Below are 17,295 nucleotides of genomic sequence, written 5' to 3'. Positions count from 1 at the left end.
AGAGGAAGAGGCTAGTAGGATTCCTGGGTGGCTGCAGCCCCAAAGTAAACCCCATGCTTTGAGTGCTTCTGCATAACAAAGTTTCCCAGGCCCCCCAGACTTGGAGGGGGGTGGTTAGTTATGCAGCAACTAGACGTTTGGGAACAGCAAGACCCTGGCAGGAGGTGCAGACTAAAGCTTTCAGGTTCCTGCCTCTTGTTCTTTCCTACCCCATGTGTCTGCCTTTCTCTCTGCCACCTTTCCAGAGAGTCAGGCCTCCAGGGGCAAGTGGCTTTGCTCTGAGGTCCTACCTGGATGGGCCAGAGAGACTGGGAAGTTTAAGGACAGGTCTCACTCTTGGTTCAGATTTCAGACACCTCAGAGGTGGCTATAACTTAAAGCCTGCAAAAATAAACTTTAACCACATTCAAGTGTCCCCCAAGCCTATAGTTTTGAAGGCCTAAAATATGTGATCTTTTAACTCAGAGGTTGCTGGTTGCCTGAGAGGCTGAGCAGAATTTCCCAAGCAAGAGGGGACAGGGGAAAAGGCCATTGTTTCTGTAGATATCCAGGTTCAGTTCAAAATCAGGGCTCACTGAAGAGGGCATGTGTCCTGTGACTGCTCTCTTGAATGTAATTTCTCTCTCTCGCTCGCTCCCATAGAACCGTGCCCTCACAGCAATCCAATGTTTGATTCTCCCCATAGAAAGTGAATCTGATCAGGGCCTTGTTTACTCTCCTCCTCCTTCTCTTCTGTTCTGCAGCCCATTCAAAAGAGCCCATAGAAACACAGAGAGACCCATGAAGAGTCTCTTGCCACTGGGACTGACTCTGCCTGGGACCCAGAGACCAGAAATGGTGAGTGGTTTTTCTTCAAAGGCTGCTTGGGTCCTGCAGCTGGGATTGCCTGCACAGCGAGAGGGCCTCCCTTGCAGCTGCACCCAACCAGGGAAAGGGGTGGAAAGAATTTTTGAAGGACTGTAGAGGATGGTAAGCAGGGCCACCTGGAAGACCTAGATTTCCCAACTCTACATCTCCTGGAGGAGGGATTCTCTACTGGGAGTGATCAGTGCCAATTCCAGTTTCCAGATTTGGTTTGCCTGCCTAGGAAAATTGGAGCCTCATTTAAATCTTTTCCTAGAAGTCGTATGCTCATTCTTTGGCTTTCTGTTTTCTATTAGCCAGAGACTCATGTAAGATAATCTGGGTTTCTCCCTCCGACCTCTGAAACATGTAATTTGGGGGAGATACTGTATTTAAAATGCCAGTCCCAGTAATGAGCCCAGCTTAGCAGTGTGAGCTCCCACCCTCCCCTTAATGAACAGAGCTGTCGAGAAATAATTTCACTTTGATCTAGTTTGTGACCTGAGTTTTTGGCTTAAAGAAGACTGGGCAGCTAATTGGATTCTTCAGTTGCCTTTAATCTCCACCTCAACACTTGGAACCTGACCAAGCTGAATTAAAACAAGTCTGATAAACAAGATGTAGCTGGCTCCCAGGTTAACAGTAACAAGAAAATCCCCACCACCACTGTGGGGTTTAATGATCACAGCGTGGTTGGCACCTCACAAAAAACATGAGGCTGTAGTCCTGCAGAACATGCAGCACGGAAGTCTTCAGTCTTCAGAATCCTTTCCCCTCCCTCCTAGCCCCCTGGATGTAGCTTAATTAGAACGAGAAGGAGGGGTAGAGGGAGATGGGGAAGAAAAACTTACAGTTGGTGAAAGAATCAGGTTGGGGGTTCATCTCAAAGGGAGGCAGGACGTTGAGGAGACTTTGTCCCTGGGAGAGGAAGCAGGCCGAGCCTTTGAGGGCTGGACAGTAAAGATTGCAATTTGAATTTCCAACTGTGTTTCAAGAATGAGGGGATGCAGGAGGGAAATAGGATATGAGGGGCAGGGTTATGCAGCCTGGCGGGCAGGGAATCATGGATTGTATTTAATCTTTTCAGATGCCAGGGTTTTGTGTTCTAGAAGCAAAGCAGAAGGAGGAAGAAGTCTGCTAGACCTCCCCATTCTTAGTTTGGAGCCTGAGAAGGGATTCTCTTGGACTCCCCTCCGCATGCTCCTGTCTGCTGCCTGCCTAAGTGGCTGGAGGAGTTCTGAGGGAATGCTTTCTCCAAGGCAGCAGGGGTTTGCTCTAGGCTAGGATTTCTCAAACCTCCGCAATATTGATGCTTTGGGCTGGATGATTAATTCCTTGCCGTGGAGGCTGTCCTGTGCGTTGTAAGATGTTTACCAGTGTCTTTGGCCTCTACTTATAGATGTCAGTAGTGCCTAACCCAGTTGTGACACCCAGAAAAGTCTCCAGACATTGCCAAATGTCTCCTGGGGGGCAAAAATTGCCCCCACTTAAGAACCACCAGTGTAGACCTCTGTGAGGCAGGCATTTCTGGGAAAAAAGTGTAGTGCTTTGCTTGAAATGATCTTTGTATAGTTTCAGAGAGCTAGGGGAGCAGGACAGGGTACTCCCGCTCCTTCTTTGAACCTCTCCAGCAGGGCAGATCATGAATTCCTTCCCAGGGCTGTCTTGATCTCCTTATTGAAGGTGCTACGTCTTCATTAAGCCTTTGAGCAAGGACATAGCTGCCAGGGCATATAATCTGAATCTTTAGACACACTGAATCCAGGATAGGTGTGTGTGTGGGTGGGGAAGGTGGTGGGTGGGTAGGTGTATATATGGGTCTGTCTGAGATAAACGCTAGGGAAAACAGATCCAGGCCTCACCTTTTCCTGCAGCTTTGAAAGCTCTTTCTTTGGCATACTTGGCCTTGAAGTGGGAAACGGCTGGGTTTTTGTAAAATGGTTGTTGAGGTTATCAGAGAATGGAAAGCCTATTACACATATTGAGGTGAGAGGTAGTGTCTAGGATACTGTTACCAGATTCTTATGCAGTAGGTGGTCTTACAGCTCCTACCCATCTCTTCCCTCTAGCTCTGACTCTCAGCAAGCTCCTCTCACACAGGCTTTCTGGAAACTGTTAAGATCCTAGAAAATAGGAGCTTGACATAATTTATTGAACACTTGGTATTACTATTATAATGCTAATTGAAAATATTTTAAAAAATAGGAGGCTGGGCACGGTGGCTCACGCCTGTAATCCCAGTACTTTGGGAGGCAGAGGCAGGTGGATCTCAAGGTCAGGAGTTTGAGACCAGCCTGGCCAATGTGGTGAAACCCCGTCCCTACTAAAAATACAAAAATTAGCTGGGCATGGTGGCGGGCGCCTCTAGTCCTAGCTACTAGGGAGGCTGAGGCAGGAGAATCGTTTGAACCCAGGAGGCGGAGGTTGCAGTGAGCTGAGATTGCACCACTGCACTCCAGCCTGGGGGACAGAGTGAGACTCCATCTCAAAAAAAAAGAAAAAGAATAGAATTTTATCACAATCCAGACATCTCAACCAGATCCATCCATCCCTTTTCTTTCTCTCTTCTTTCTTTCTTTCTCTCTTTTCTTTTTCTTTCTTTCTTTCTTTCTTTCTTTCTTTCTTTCTTTCTTTCTTTCTTTCTTTCTCTCTCTCTGTTTCTCTTTCTTTCTCTCTGTCTTTCTTTCTTTCTCTTTCTCTCTTTTTCTTTCTTTTTTTCCCTCCTTCCCTCCCTCCCTCCTTACCTACCTCCCTTCTTACCTCCCTCCCTCCCTTCCTCCCTTTGTTTCTTCCTTTCGTTTTCTTTCCAGAATGTGTTCACATAGAACACAAATGAAGGAAGGTAAAGATTAAGAGAAATTGATTAATTGACAAGGACAGTTCTATCAAGTTTGCATTGCATTAATAGCAATAACAATAGGGTTAAGTTATGTGACCCCTATATATATTTTCCACATCTAGAGTGGGTTACAGCCACTTAGGGCTAGGCATATTTAGCTGTCAGCCTTGCCAGATGAATTTAGCTTTAGATATTTGACTAAAATCACTGGTCTAATGCTTACAGAGTGTTCATCACTTTATAAATATTAACTCATGGAATCTGTTGAACACCTCTAGGAACTATTATAATCATCTTCATCTCACAGATGGTGAAACAGAGGCCTAGAAAGCTTGAGTAACTTGCCCAAGGTCATCCAGCTACTAAGGGACAACACTAGGATTGGACTGAGGCATTGGATTTAGGGTCCGTATTTTCTTTTTTCTTTCTTTCTTCCTTTTTTTTGTTTTTCGATACAGAGTTCCACTGTTGTTGCCTAGGCTGAAGTGTAATGGTGTGATTTTGGCTCACTGCGACCTCCGCCTCCTGGATTCAAGCAATTCTCCTGCCTCAGTCTCCTGAGTAGCTGGGATTACAGGAATGTGCCACCATGCCTGGCTAATTTTTGTATTTTTAGTAGAGACAGGGTTTCTCCATGTTGGTCAGGCTGGTCTCAAACTTCTGACCTCAGGTGATCTGCCACCTCGGCCTCCCAAAGTGTTGGGATTACAGGCGTGAGCCACCTCACACAGCTAGGTCCATATTTTCAACGACTAATTTCTGCTGCCAATTGTTAATATGCTGGGTAGGGACAGTGGCCCAGGGGACAGCTGTTGGGGAGATGGGCATCTCTAAGGATGTAGCCACTGCTCCGGAAGCCTCATTCTGAGCTTTGGGGCCAGATTCCTTGTCCACAGTGTGTCTATTAATATAAGCCTTTCTAATAATTGAAAGTAAGTTATGGGAAATGTAATATATATCCCCGGTATTTACTACCTCGGGAACATGGGAGACATAATGAAGGAGGGAAGTTTGTAATTGTAGAAAAACATCAGTTCTAGGAACAGAAATCAGTGGCAGCCAGAGACGTTCTCCCCAGGTTTCCGGCCCTGCTGGTGGCCCCTCCACCAGGCTCCATACAGGCAGGAACCCCCAGAAGAGGAAAGGGGCCTGTAATAGGAGTCATCAACCTGTCACCACGGCTAGGGTGAATATGGCCTCTGAGTGGGGGAAGGGGCGGAGGTTTACTCTTTAGCACCACCAGCTGCAGGGATGGGGAGGGGCTGTGGAGGGTGGGGTGGGGAGGGGAGGCTGGAGGTGGAGCTGGCCTTCTCTATCCACAGCCCACAGCCTCCTCAGAACAGACATTGGGCTAGTAACATGCGGTGCTGCGGTGCTAGGCCCCCGCCCCACTTGGCACTAAGATGAGCATGGTGGTCCTTACCCTCAGGCACCCTTCACGTCTATAAGAATGTGCATACATGCATGGATTTGCGTGTGAGGGAAACATGGAGGGTGACACAGCTACATAAATGATTGCACCAAAGGCTGAGATAAGAACCTAGGGATGGAGCAGTATGAACCAGGTGCCAAGTGGTGTGGGGTGTCAGGGTCTGGTTGAGGGTGGGCAGCAAGGAGGCTGAGATAATGACCTGGACAGGTGGAGAGGGGCCGTCCCAGGTGAAGATGCAAGGAGGATGCTTGGAACAAGCTCTGGCCCTTGGGCTAGGGGGGAAGGGAGGGTAAAGGAGGCATTGTCTGGCACCTACCAGGTGCTGTGCTTTGCAGGGATGATCTCTGGCGGGGACCCTGCAGGCCCGGCCGAGGTGCGGTGAGGCCTGCTCCCGACCTGGCCGCGTCCTAGGAGTTCGCTCCGGGCTTTGTGTTTGCAGAGCAGCCTCCCGCCCGCCCGGCTTGCCCGGGGATGTGGGTGGACACTCCCCGCGCAGCCGCGACCCAGTGCAAACCGTGATCCACCCTCTTCCGCTTGGTGGGAGGAACCCGGGGCTTTGCACCCCTAACCAGCAGCGTGACCCTCGCGGTCAGGGAACTTCTCATCTGTGAAGAAAGCTTAAGAATGACACCACTGATAGGAGCATGCGAGCTTGCCTGCCCATAGGGGACAGGAACAAACGAGATCATGTATTCCATGAACACGCATTTAATGCCCACCTACTATATGACAGGTGCTGTGCTAGGCACTTCTCTTTTCATTCTAAAATATTAATTTTGCATCGTGTCCTTTTGGTATACTTTATTGAAATACTATGTACAAAAAGTGTAAAAGTCATAAGATCATCTAACACCAACAAATATTTATTTTCACTCAACAAGTAAATGATTCTGTAAGACTTATTGGCAATGTGTGAGGGTATTGCACACTGCAATAAAGTGTTGTCAGTAAGAGGCCTGTTCTCTACATTACCTGCTGTTGATCTGGGATGGATTCATCTGAGTACTTGCTTCTTCTGGGACTGGAGATGGATTTTCGGCTCCACTCTGTCACTAAACACCCTGGCTACCTCCTGTGATCTGTCTGGAACTCCTCAGTGGAATGAGACAGCTGGCCGTCACACTAAGGACCTTTCTTCCTGTGACTGATGAGGGTGGCTTGGGTGTATTTCAGAAATAATAGGACACAATTTGAGTGTGGCTTCTTGTATTTATGATTACTAACACAAATGTTATCCACACATTCATGATAATACACATTTGCAGGTGAATGTCTTTGGCAGACCTGCTGGAAGAAATATGAGGCCTGTGACTCATCATGAAACCCCAAGAAGGTTTCACTACTTTACCAACTGAAAAGTTCTCATAGGTGGCTTTAGAGAGGAACGTTTCTTCTTGTGCAAATAGAATCCTTCTACTGAGCAGTCTTCTAAAGCAGTCATCTCAAAAATGAAGATATTAACACTACTCATTTTATATATATATATATTTTTTAAAACGAAAGGCCTCACATATTTTTTACGGAACCCAGCCAACCAACGTGTTCTTAACAGATTCAGAGAGGAAAACACGTCGAAATCTCCAGATAGTGGTGACATTTTCAGCTTGATATGGTAACATAATCGTGACCTTCAGACAGCATAAATATGTGTGCCATCTCATGTGCAATTCCTTACAGACCCAGCTTGGTTCTTCTCCAATGTCTCCTTTTGGAGTTGTACCTAATTTTATTTCCAGTTTTCATCCGAATCCACTGGGGAATGGGACGATTTTGCTTTTGTTTCTTGGCCAGGAATCGCTTAATCCTGAAAGTCTTGTGAGAAGACATGGCGAGAAGCGGAGTCAAGAACACACCAAGATGGCGGAGAAAGGAAAAGAGGGCACTCATTTTATATTTTATGCAGAAAGCTTTTAGAACAGTGCCTGGGCACACACTGAGAGTTTAATAAAAGTTAGCCACAATCGTTATTCACTCTTTTACACTCCCCCAAAAGCTTATTTGTCTCCATTCTTCCCTCTTTAAGAAAGGAGGTAGTAGGTTGGAAGGTCTAGCCTAATTGTTATAAGGTGCTGCCATGAATCCCAACCTAAAAATTAACAGTAGGAGGCGTAGATCCCTAAGTAGTTTTCTCCCTACACATTCATCCCCTGTGAAGACAGGATGATTGGGTAAAGGTCCAACCTCCCTTCCTGGGCTCCCTGGCCTGGAGAGGCACCAGGGCACTCCCTAAGGCAATCTCATCAGAAACCAGAATCCTCATCAGCAGACCTGAGTCCTTCAGGCCACCAGTGCCTTCCCAAGGGGGTTAAAAGTTCTCTAACAAGGGCAGTGTCAGGTATGGAGAAAATGATGGAGTAAGAATTCCTTCCATATGAGTGGAGATTTACAGTTGACAAAGCACTGGCCATTTCTCCATGTTCAGTGGGGTTGATAGGAAGACTTCCCTGGGTTTTGTGTGTTTGTTTTTGTGATGATGGAAGGGTACTGAGTGCAAAGAGCCTTTGGTATTTTGAATGCAAGGTGACTCTGTCTTTGGCTCTGGAGTTATAGACACCTAGATTTGAGCCACCACTCTGCCACCTATTTGCTTTGTGACCTTCAGCAAGTCTGTTTATATATTTCTAAACTTTAGCTTCCTCAACTCGAAAATGGATGTAACAATATCACCTAGTTAGCCCGTAAGGCTGTTGTGCAGTTTCATTTCTATGATGCAAATAAAGCACTTAGCTCAGTGCCTAAAGTAATGTAGATGGAATACTAGTTAGCTTTCAATATATATTATCAATATTCTTATGTGATTCTCTTAGACATGGCAGAAAAAATTCATTCTGATTTTATAGGTGATAAAACTGTATGGAACTACTGATATTTACTATAGCATGGATGAACCTCAAAAATTATGCTAAGTGAAAGAAGCCAGACCCAACAGACTACCTGTTGTGTGATTATGTCTGTCTAAAATGTCAAGAAAAGGTAAATTTATGAAGATAGAACATTAGTGGTTGCCTCAAGCTGGAGGTGGAAAGGGGAATTAACTTAAAAAAAATGAGGGATCTCATGGGTTCGGAAGATGAAAATGTTCTGAAATTGATTTATCGTGATGGTTGTACCACTTGGTAAAGCTACTACTAAAAATCATTGTTTTGTACACCTGAAGTGGGTAAATGTTATGATGTATAACATACACATCAATAAAGTTGTTTTAAAAACCCAAAATATCACAGGAGAAGAGGAGGAATAGAATCTAGGTTTCCTATTAGGTGTTCTTTAGACTCTGCTACCTCCCATTGGATAGGAGAGAGAAGGCAAACAGCAGGGGAGGAGCTATGGTTAGAATCTCCGTTAAATAACAGAATGGAACTAAGACAATTCGGAGAATGTGGAGGTGGTAGTTTCTTAAAGAGGGAAGAATGGAGACAAATAAGCTTTTGGGGGGGTGTAAAAGAGTGAATAATAATTGTGGCTAACTTTTATTAAACTCTCAGTGTGTGCCCAGGCACTGCTCTAAAAGCTTTCTGCATAAAATATAAAATGAGTAGTGTTATTATCTTCATTTTTGAGATGATGAACTTGAAGCATACAGAATGTAAATACCTTGACCACAGTCATAAGCTAATATATGGCAGGGTCAGGATTTGAACCCAAGTAGCTTGTTCCAAAGCACCTGCATTTTACCCTGATGCTATTAATACATATAAAAAGGAGGAGAGAAATGTCAGGTTTCTGGGCAAAAATCTGGAGTTATGTTGTGTGGATGCGTGAGCCTGGAACATTCTGAGACTTTGCTTTAAAAATGTGATGTTGTTTGATGTATAAGTATGAACCACACCAGATATCTTGCTGGGGGATGGATTTGCTCCACCACCTATTGCATGGATGATATCCAGCATGGATACCATTTTTGTATATGAATATTTTAAAATGTCAGACAATCCCTTCACTTATGTGTTTGAAGTGTGGCTATGCTCATTTCCCAGAGTATGAACTGAGCTCACGTTTTGGGGACAACATTCAGACTGATGTAAACAATCTCAGAATTACTTGGACCATGTGCCAAGCTCCATTGCCCCTCCCCCAGTGTCATTCCGGGTGCCTCCTTCATCCCTGTGCCCTTTGCCTCATTCCTCTCCCTCTTTACCTTTCCAATGCTATTTTCTCCATGAAATAGGGAGTCTTTCTGGATTGAATAGAAAAATTATGCCTTAAATATCCACTCTTTTGGTTTGCTGCATTGAGGAAGAATATGTGCAGCTAGAAGAAAAAATAGGCCATATCTATACAGAACTTGAAAAGTAAGGATTAAAAATTGCAATGCTTCCAAGGCCCAAAAAATATTGCACCATTTTTTCATTTAAATTGTATGTACAGATTAAGTGAAAATAATATTCCCATTTCTTTCATTCTTTTGGTTTAAGTGATTTAAAACTATTTGTATGTACAAAACAGGCAATTTGTAAATTTAAGTGAAAGGAATGCAGATTTCTTGGATGCTGTACAGGGAGGGAGAGGTTGAAAGGAAAATTAACATAGTAATGAAAAGATTTGAGAAAAGTGGTCAAGTGATCACAATCTGGTGGCCTTGGGATGGGGAAGGGGTATAATTTTTAAAAACCTTTATTGTTTTGTGTGGGAGGAAATACACAACTAATACATGTTCATTTAAAAAGATAATCAGTTTTTGAAGAAATAGTGTGGCAAGTTAATGCCCCATATGCCCCCATAATCCCAAAGTAACAGTTGAATGTATATTCCTCCATATCTATGTGCATATAAAATATACATATATTTCCTATATAACGATCCATGAAATTAAGTCACTAATCATATCTGATTGCTTGCAGACATTTGCTTACAATTTCTTTCTCCATTTTTACAAATGTGGAATCATATTACACAAACTATTCTTTTTGCAGTTTATCCTTTTTCATTTAAAGTAAGCTTAGACCTGTTTGCCTGTGAGCACGAAGAGAAGATCTCCTCTGAATATAGAGTATTCCTTTATATGAATGTTCATCATTTTATTTAACCATCATTTTATTTATACATTGATGACTGTCAGCTATTTCCACCTTTTCCTTATCACTAAAATGATTTAGTAAATATTCTTGAATGCATTCATTTGGGAATATTTACTAGATTATTTTAGTGATAATGAAAAATGTGCAAATTTTCAGAAGCGACGTTTCAGGGACAAACCGAATAATAACTGTAAATTCATAAATGTCAAAATTGCCTTCAAAAAGGTTTTTCCGTTTTGTTTTTTGTTTGTTTTAACGTTTCACCAATGGTTTGAGGGTGACGGTGTCCTTGCACGATGTAGTCCGTCTTCAAAGTTCTTTTACACAACGTGAATTATATTGAAATTGGGCTTCTTTAAACTTCATAGAGCTTCGCCTCAGTGGAGGACAGCCTGGAATAGGTGAGGGGGTCTCGAAAGGAATAACAGGCCGGGGAGTACTGGCAAGTGTCGGAGGGGAAGGGCAGGTCGGGGAGAGGATCCCCAGGGGCTGGGGTGTCTGCAGGGTTCCCCGTAACTCAGAGGGGCCGGCCACCGCCGCCAGAAGCCTGAGCTTTTCTCAGCAGATGGAGAATTCATTTTTAACCCCCAGGAAGGAATGGGCTGAGACAACAGACCACCACTCCTAGAGGGTCAAAGTTCCTCCCCATAAATCCAAAACATTCTCTTTAGTGAGTTCCCTCCGTGGCGCGCAAACCCGGGAAGCCGAGCGCCCTGGGGTTTCTTGGCGGGCCGTGCGCGCAGCCTGAACCGCCGAAGCCGCGTCATCCCGCATTTGCCTGCACCCAGGAGTTTGCAACCCGCAGAGCCCGCAGAGGCCACCGCCAAGAGTGCGCGCCTCGACGCCCCGTCGGCCTCTACTTCCTCGGATCTGAGCCAGCGCCCCTAATCCGCAGGCTGCAGCAGAACCTGTCGCCAGCTTGGAGAGTCCCTCGCCCTGCCCTGGCTTCCGGGTCCGCGGGCGACTCGCGCTGCTCCCGGGTTTGTCGGTACCCCCGGAGGGCGCTCAAGCCTGTCGGCCCCTACTTGTGTGTAGAGAATAGGCCTGGGTACACCACCTCAGAAATGCAGAGGAAGCCGGGGACACTGAAGCCCGGGTGGTTGCAGTGAGGCTGAGGATCTCAGATAGGTGACCCCCAGCTCTGGCCAGTATCTGGGGCCACTGCGCGTGGGGGACACTGCCCCCCAGGTTCCCGTTAGTTGGTCTCTTCCTTGGGTCAGCGGACTGCAGATGACTCCAATTGGCCTAGCAGGCCATTTGTGTCCTAGAGTCATTTTTTGGCCGATATAGAATTTTACAATAATTCAAATTAGTTGCCAACATGTAGAAACACTTGAAAATGAAATATCTAACAATGATATCAGCTGGAGCTGAGATTCTGTGACTCCAGTCTTCTCAATTCCCAAGTATGACCATGGCCATTTCTCTCATTTCTGTTACCAGCCCACTCCTGTAGGCATTGATGTGTGTCCCCTGTTGGAGTCACAGAATACCACGGTGGGGGCATGAAAATAGAATATATTTTCATATATTTCTGAAAAATAGACCCTTTAGCTCCCACTGTTATTTGATGCTGTGAATTGGTCAAGGTTACCCAGGGTGTGGCAGAGTTGAGATTAGCACTTTATTCACTGATGAGAGCCCAGAAGAGGGAAGAGACTTCTGCAGGACTACCCAGCCAGCGAGCGGCAGGGGCACTCCTAGAGCCCACGTTTCTGACCATTAGCCCCTTCTCCTGACCGCACAGGGGCCCCAGTAAAACACAGCCTATGACCAAAAAGCCCTTGCTTGGGCTCTCAGGCTTTGACCCAACACCTAGTCATTGGTCAGACCAACTGAGCTTCCACTGCCTCTGTCTGTAGCTATAGAATGGAAGAAGTCCATGAGGGCTGGCTTGTGTCTTGCTGTCAGCTTCCAGGTTCTGGGTTCTTGCCTAAGAAACAACTGCATCGAATTGTGGGCAGATATTCCTTATCTTCTTGCATAGTCTAAAAATACACCTGGCCATACTATAGCAATTGTATTTGAACTTACTGATCCAATCCCATTGGAAATCAGTGCATCTAGCTATCAGGGGAATGTTTCCCAAACCTTCATACTTGCCACCTCCAGGGTAAAGGGAGACTGGAAAAGTAACAGCCATGTCACTTGCCAGCCTTGTCACAGTTCTGAGTTCTGTCCTCCATTTTTCATTTGGGAGCCAGAAAGAAGTGGCTAGACTATCAGAAGGCCCATAGGGGTGGAAACTCCCTGTCTTAAAACCAGTACAGGGAAACGCAGTGGAGGGAAAATGAATGGCTGGAGATAACAACCAGTGTGGGGAAAAGAAGTACGTCTGAAATGGCTTCTTATTTTACTCGGGAGCATTCCCCACCCAAGACTAAAGCATGCAAAGCAGGCCAGAGACTTTGATGTTTCTCCTTAAGGAAATGAAAGTTTGAGGCATTTATGTTAACATATGGAATATCTATCTGTGACTGCATTAGCTCTTCAGACATATCTTCTTACCTCCCTAGGAGTAAGTGAACAGCTTACAAAAGCTGCAGTTTCTGTGGGAGAAACTCAGTTTGGATCTGAAATCAAGAAGGCTTAACAACACCCACTCTGTATGAAATTACCACCCCATTTTAATAAAGTCCAAGATGTTTAATAGCTCACTTAAGGTCTTACAGCAAATTGGGAGCAGAAATAGAAGAGTTAACTGTTTTTCTCATTTGGTCTCCTGAGAAAGGCTTGTTCATTTTAATTCTATCTCCAGAAAAACGTTTTATTTGTCCTTTTCACAATCCCTCCTTAATATCTCACTTAGGTGTTATCAACGTGCAGGTAAAATAATTTATTTTTAAAGTGGCATGTTGTACACATAAAAATAATTGAGTCTGCTGGCCTGGAAAAAGGTTGAGCTGCCTGCCTGGAAAAAGGTTTACTGTAGCCTAAAGTTCTATGAAGATGTATAATTTGTCAGTGAAAAATATACATGAACACACATGCATACCCCTTTATTACCACTCAGAAAGACTTGGGAAACTTACATTTTCTTCTTGTCTCTCTCTCATTTGGAAAACATGGCTCCTTCATTTCCCATTCTCTTGTAGACCTTCAGTCCTTGTGACCCTGTTCTCTTTACCTTTATGTTTGCAAGGCAGAGTACGGCACAGGCATACCATATTCTCATCATCTATCTACAGGCCAAGAACTTGGTCTCAGATAATTGTGCTAGTGAGGAATAGCTCTGGCTTCCAGTCTTAGAAAACTTAAAATAACCAGGGCTTAAACAAGATAAAGGTTTACAGTTTTCCACCTAAAAGCCTGGATAGGGGCTCCGGGGCTGGTGTGATGCTTCAGGATGTCGGAGATCTGAGCTGCTTCTATCTTGTTGCTCTACCTTATCCAGGCCCAGGATGTCAGTAGACAAGCTCCAGGAGGCAGGATGGAGGAAAAAGAAAACCACTGGCCGGACACGGTAGCTCAGGCCTATAATCCCAGCACTTTGGGAGGCTGAGGTGGGTGGATTACTTGAGGTCAGGAGTTCGAGACCAGTCTGGCCAACATGGCAAAAACCCATCTGTACTAAAAATACAAAAATTAGCTGGATGTGGTGACGTGAGCCTATAGTCCCAGCTACTCAGGAGGCTGAGGCAGGAGAATCACTTGAACTGGGGAGGTGGAGGTTGCAGTGGGCCAAGATTGCACCACTGCACTCCAGCCTGGGTGACAGAGTGAGACTTTGTCTCAAAAAAAAAAAAAAAAAATTAAAAAGAAAAAGAAAAGAAAGAAAGAAAACCATGCAAAGAGCTTGTACATCTCTGTCTTTTAAGGAGTGTGCCTGGATGTTGCTACAGGACATTTCTGCTGACATTCCAATGGGCCAGAATTTATTTGGCTCTAAATATAAGTGGCCACCCACTAGTATATTTGTTCCAGGTATGGAGTTGTTGCTTCATTCATCTTCCTTTCAGTATATAAACTTACTGAAATTCCTTAGGCTCACATTCAGGGAAGTAACATGCCACAATAGTAATAGCTAACATTTATTAAGGATTAGTGAGTGCTAGATATTCTTGGAAGTGCTCTGTATGTACTAACTCATTTTACCCTCATATGGCCCCATTTTATAGATGGGGCCAAATTAGAACCCAAGCAGTCTAATTTAAGTATGGGCACTTAACCATTATTCTAAATTGCCATATAATTAAGAGGGCAACATTGTACCCTGTTATTATTTATGGATCATCTTACACCTTTACTACAAAAGGAACATTCCCTTATCACACCAAGCATGCCTTGATTTTCTTCTCACTATTCCAAATCCCAGTGAATGTCTTTTGCAAAAAGGACACAAAATCCTGGATGCCATTTACTATAGCACCCCAAAGATAGCAGCCAGATAATTCTTTATTTCAATTTCACCTTTACCATCTCCACATCTGCTGCTTTCCAACAAATGCGTTAATGCATCCTAGTTTTGCTATGTAGTTATTTATTTCCAGGCATATGTTAGCCACCACATAGGGAGAGGGGGGCAAACATGTGCTGTGGTTCCCCGAGCACCACTCACCCTCACTTCTCATCCACAGCTGCTTTTCACTCAGAAGAGTGGAATGTTGAGAAAAAGAATCACAGACATAGTAGAGAGTGAGGGGGACCGTCAAGGTGAGAGAGAAGCAGTAACTTGCATTTGCGGAGTACCCATTGTGCAAGGCCCCTTCCATTAGAACAGCTCTGAAAGGTAGGCCTTGTATTATTTTAGATCTGACATCCTGCAGCTTTGGTCTGCCCAAGGTCACCGGTGAGTAAGCTCCAGAGCTGGGGTTCAAGCTCAGGACTGTCTGGCTTCCAAGTCCAGGTTCTTGACATGTCATCAACTACCTCTGAAGTACCAGAAATCTTGGCTGGGCAAGTTTGAGAGCACTGCTCCACCGTTGATTCTGTTCTCCTAGCTGTTACAGACCAGTTTCCATCTTCCCAAAGGTCCCTGGGATCTGTCTGTCTTCCTGCTGGACTCAAAATTCAGGCCTCACTCCACCACACACCAGCTTTTTGCTGCTCCTCTCCTGCTGGGTCAGAAGATCTCACAATATATATTCATAGAGAAAGTAGATTCATGGCTATTGGAAGTAAAATTTGGTGTTTACAAGCATGGGTTTTTCCTTGACTCTCCCACTTACTGTCTGTGTGAGCTCAGGCAAGTTGTTTAAGTTCTTTAGGCTTCAGTTTCCTCATTTGTAAAGCGGGGAGACCCATACCTCCCTCTGAGGGTTGTTATAAGACTTAGAGCCAGAGCACATGGGATTTTTCTTTTTCCATTGCCTGTACTGGGAAAAGGTGAGGGTTATGAGGGAAGAACAGTCCTAATAAAAGGAAAATTGGCCAATTTTTGGAGTGAATCTGGCTTTTCAGTTGTTAAAGGGCCATATCTAAGATTAAATCATCATCTGACTGTTGCCACTTGTAAAAGTGATACCACCCTTTCCTCGGGGCTCAAGACCAGGACAGAGTTAAATCCTGGATCTGGGTTCAAGGGATCCTCCCACCTCAACCTCTTGAGTAGCTAGGACTATAGGTGTGCACCACCATGCCTGGCTAATTGTTTTTAATGTTTTGTAGAAACAGGATCTTGCTATTTTGTCCAGGCTGGTTTTGAACTCCTGTCCTCAAGCAATCCTCCTGCTTTGGTCTTCCAAAAATGCTGGGATTATAGGCATGAGTCACTGTGTCCAGCCTCATGCCTATTTTTGAAACAAGGACCTATCTTTCATCTTTGATTCCTTCCTTCCTTCCTTCCTTCCTTCCTTCCTTCCTTCCTTCCTTCCTTCCTTCCTCCCTCCCTTCCTTCCTTTCTTTTCTTTCAAGTTTTGCTCTTGTTGCCCAGGCTAGAGTGCCGTGGCACAATCTCGGCTCACTACAACTTCCGCCTCCTGGGTTCAAGCAATTCTCCTGCCTCAGCCTCCCAGGAAGCTGGGATTACAGGCACCCACCACCACACCTGGCTAATTTTTTGTATTTGTAGTAGAGATGGGGTTTCACCATGTTGGCCAGTCTGGTCTGGAACTCCTGACCTCAGGTGATCCACCCACCTCGGCTTCCCGAAGTGCTGGGATTACAGGCGTGAGCCACTGCACCCAGCCTGAATTATTTCTTTCTTTTTTTTTTTTTTTGAGACGGAGTCTTGCTCTGTCGCCCAGGCTGGAGTGCAGTGGCGCGATCTCGGCTCACTGCAACCTCCGCCTCCCGGGTTCACGCCATTCTCCTGCCTCAGCCTCTCCGAGTAGCTGGGACTACAGGCGCCCGCCACCACGCCCGGCTAATTTTTTGTATTTTTGGTAGAGACGGGGTTTCACCGTGGTCTCGATCTCCTGACCTCATGATCCGCCCGCCTCGGCCTCCCAAAGTGCTGGGATTACAAGCGTGAGCCACCGCGCCCGGCCCCAGCCTGAATTATTTCTAAGAATAGTAAGGTAAACTCCAGAATAATTAGGAAAACGAAGTTGCTATATTGCCAATAATGGAAGTTATGAAACAACTTTAAGTCCATTATAATAAAAATACACATTAACAATACATTGGTCTGGCTTGGTGGCTCACGCTTGTAGTCCTAGCACTTTGAAAGGCTGAGGTGGGCGGATCACCTGAGGTCAGGAGTTCAAGACCAGCCTGGTCAACATGGTGAAACCCTGTCTCTACCAAAAATACAAAAATTTAGGCCAGGCGTGGTGGCTCATGCCTGTAATCCCAGCACTTTGGGAGGCCGAGGTGGGTGGATCACAAGGTCAGGAGTTCAAGACCAGCCTGGCCAAGATGGTGAAACCCCATCTCTACTAAAAATACAAAAATTAGGGCTGGGCACGATGGCTCTCGCCTGTAATCCCAGCACTTTGGGAGACTGAGGCAGGTGGATCACCTGAGGTCAGGAGTTCGAGACCAGCCTGATCAACATGGAGAAACCCCATCTCTACTAAAAATACAAAAAAAAAAAAATTAGCTGGGCATGGTGGCACATCCCTGTAATCCCAGCTACTTGGGAGGCTGAGGCAGGAAAATCACTTGAACCTGGGGGGCGGAGGTTGCAGTGAGCTGAGATCGCACCATTGCACTCCAGCCTGGGCAATAAGAGTGAAACTCTGTCTCTAAAAAAAAATAAAATAAATACAAAAATTAGCCAG

The 17,295-nt window shown here is 45.2% G+C and overlaps 1 protein-coding gene across 1 annotated transcript; it reads right to left on the bottom strand.

The window, feature by feature from the left end:
• Nucleotides 1-6,692: 6,692 nt before the first annotated feature.
• On the bottom strand, nucleotides 6,693-6,979 carry LOC116809591 (large ribosomal subunit protein eL39). Its single transcript, XM_032753427.2, has one exon. It carries the CDS (start codon nucleotides 6,939-6,941, stop codon nucleotides 6,786-6,788), a length of 156 nt encoding a protein of 51 aa, XP_032609318.1. The 5' UTR covers nucleotides 6,942-6,979; the 3' UTR covers nucleotides 6,693-6,785.
• Between the last annotated feature and the right edge of the window lie 10,316 nt (nucleotides 6,980-17,295).

This window comes from Hylobates moloch, unplaced genomic scaffold (assembly GCF_009828535.3).
Source record: "Hylobates moloch isolate HMO894 unplaced genomic scaffold, HMol_V3 SCAFFOLD_1, whole genome shotgun sequence".
NCBI lineage: Eukaryota > Metazoa > Chordata > Mammalia > Primates > Hylobatidae > Hylobates > Hylobates moloch.
Note: the sequence above shows the minus strand (reverse complement) of the source record. Positions and strands in the feature narration are given on the sequence as shown.

What these genes read in the sequence shown, in the direction of transcription:
- LOC116809591 (XM_032753427.2), bottom strand. Translation starts at nt 6,941, where the DNA reads ATGTCTTCTCACAAGACTTTCAGGATTAAGCGATTCCTGGCCAAGAAA.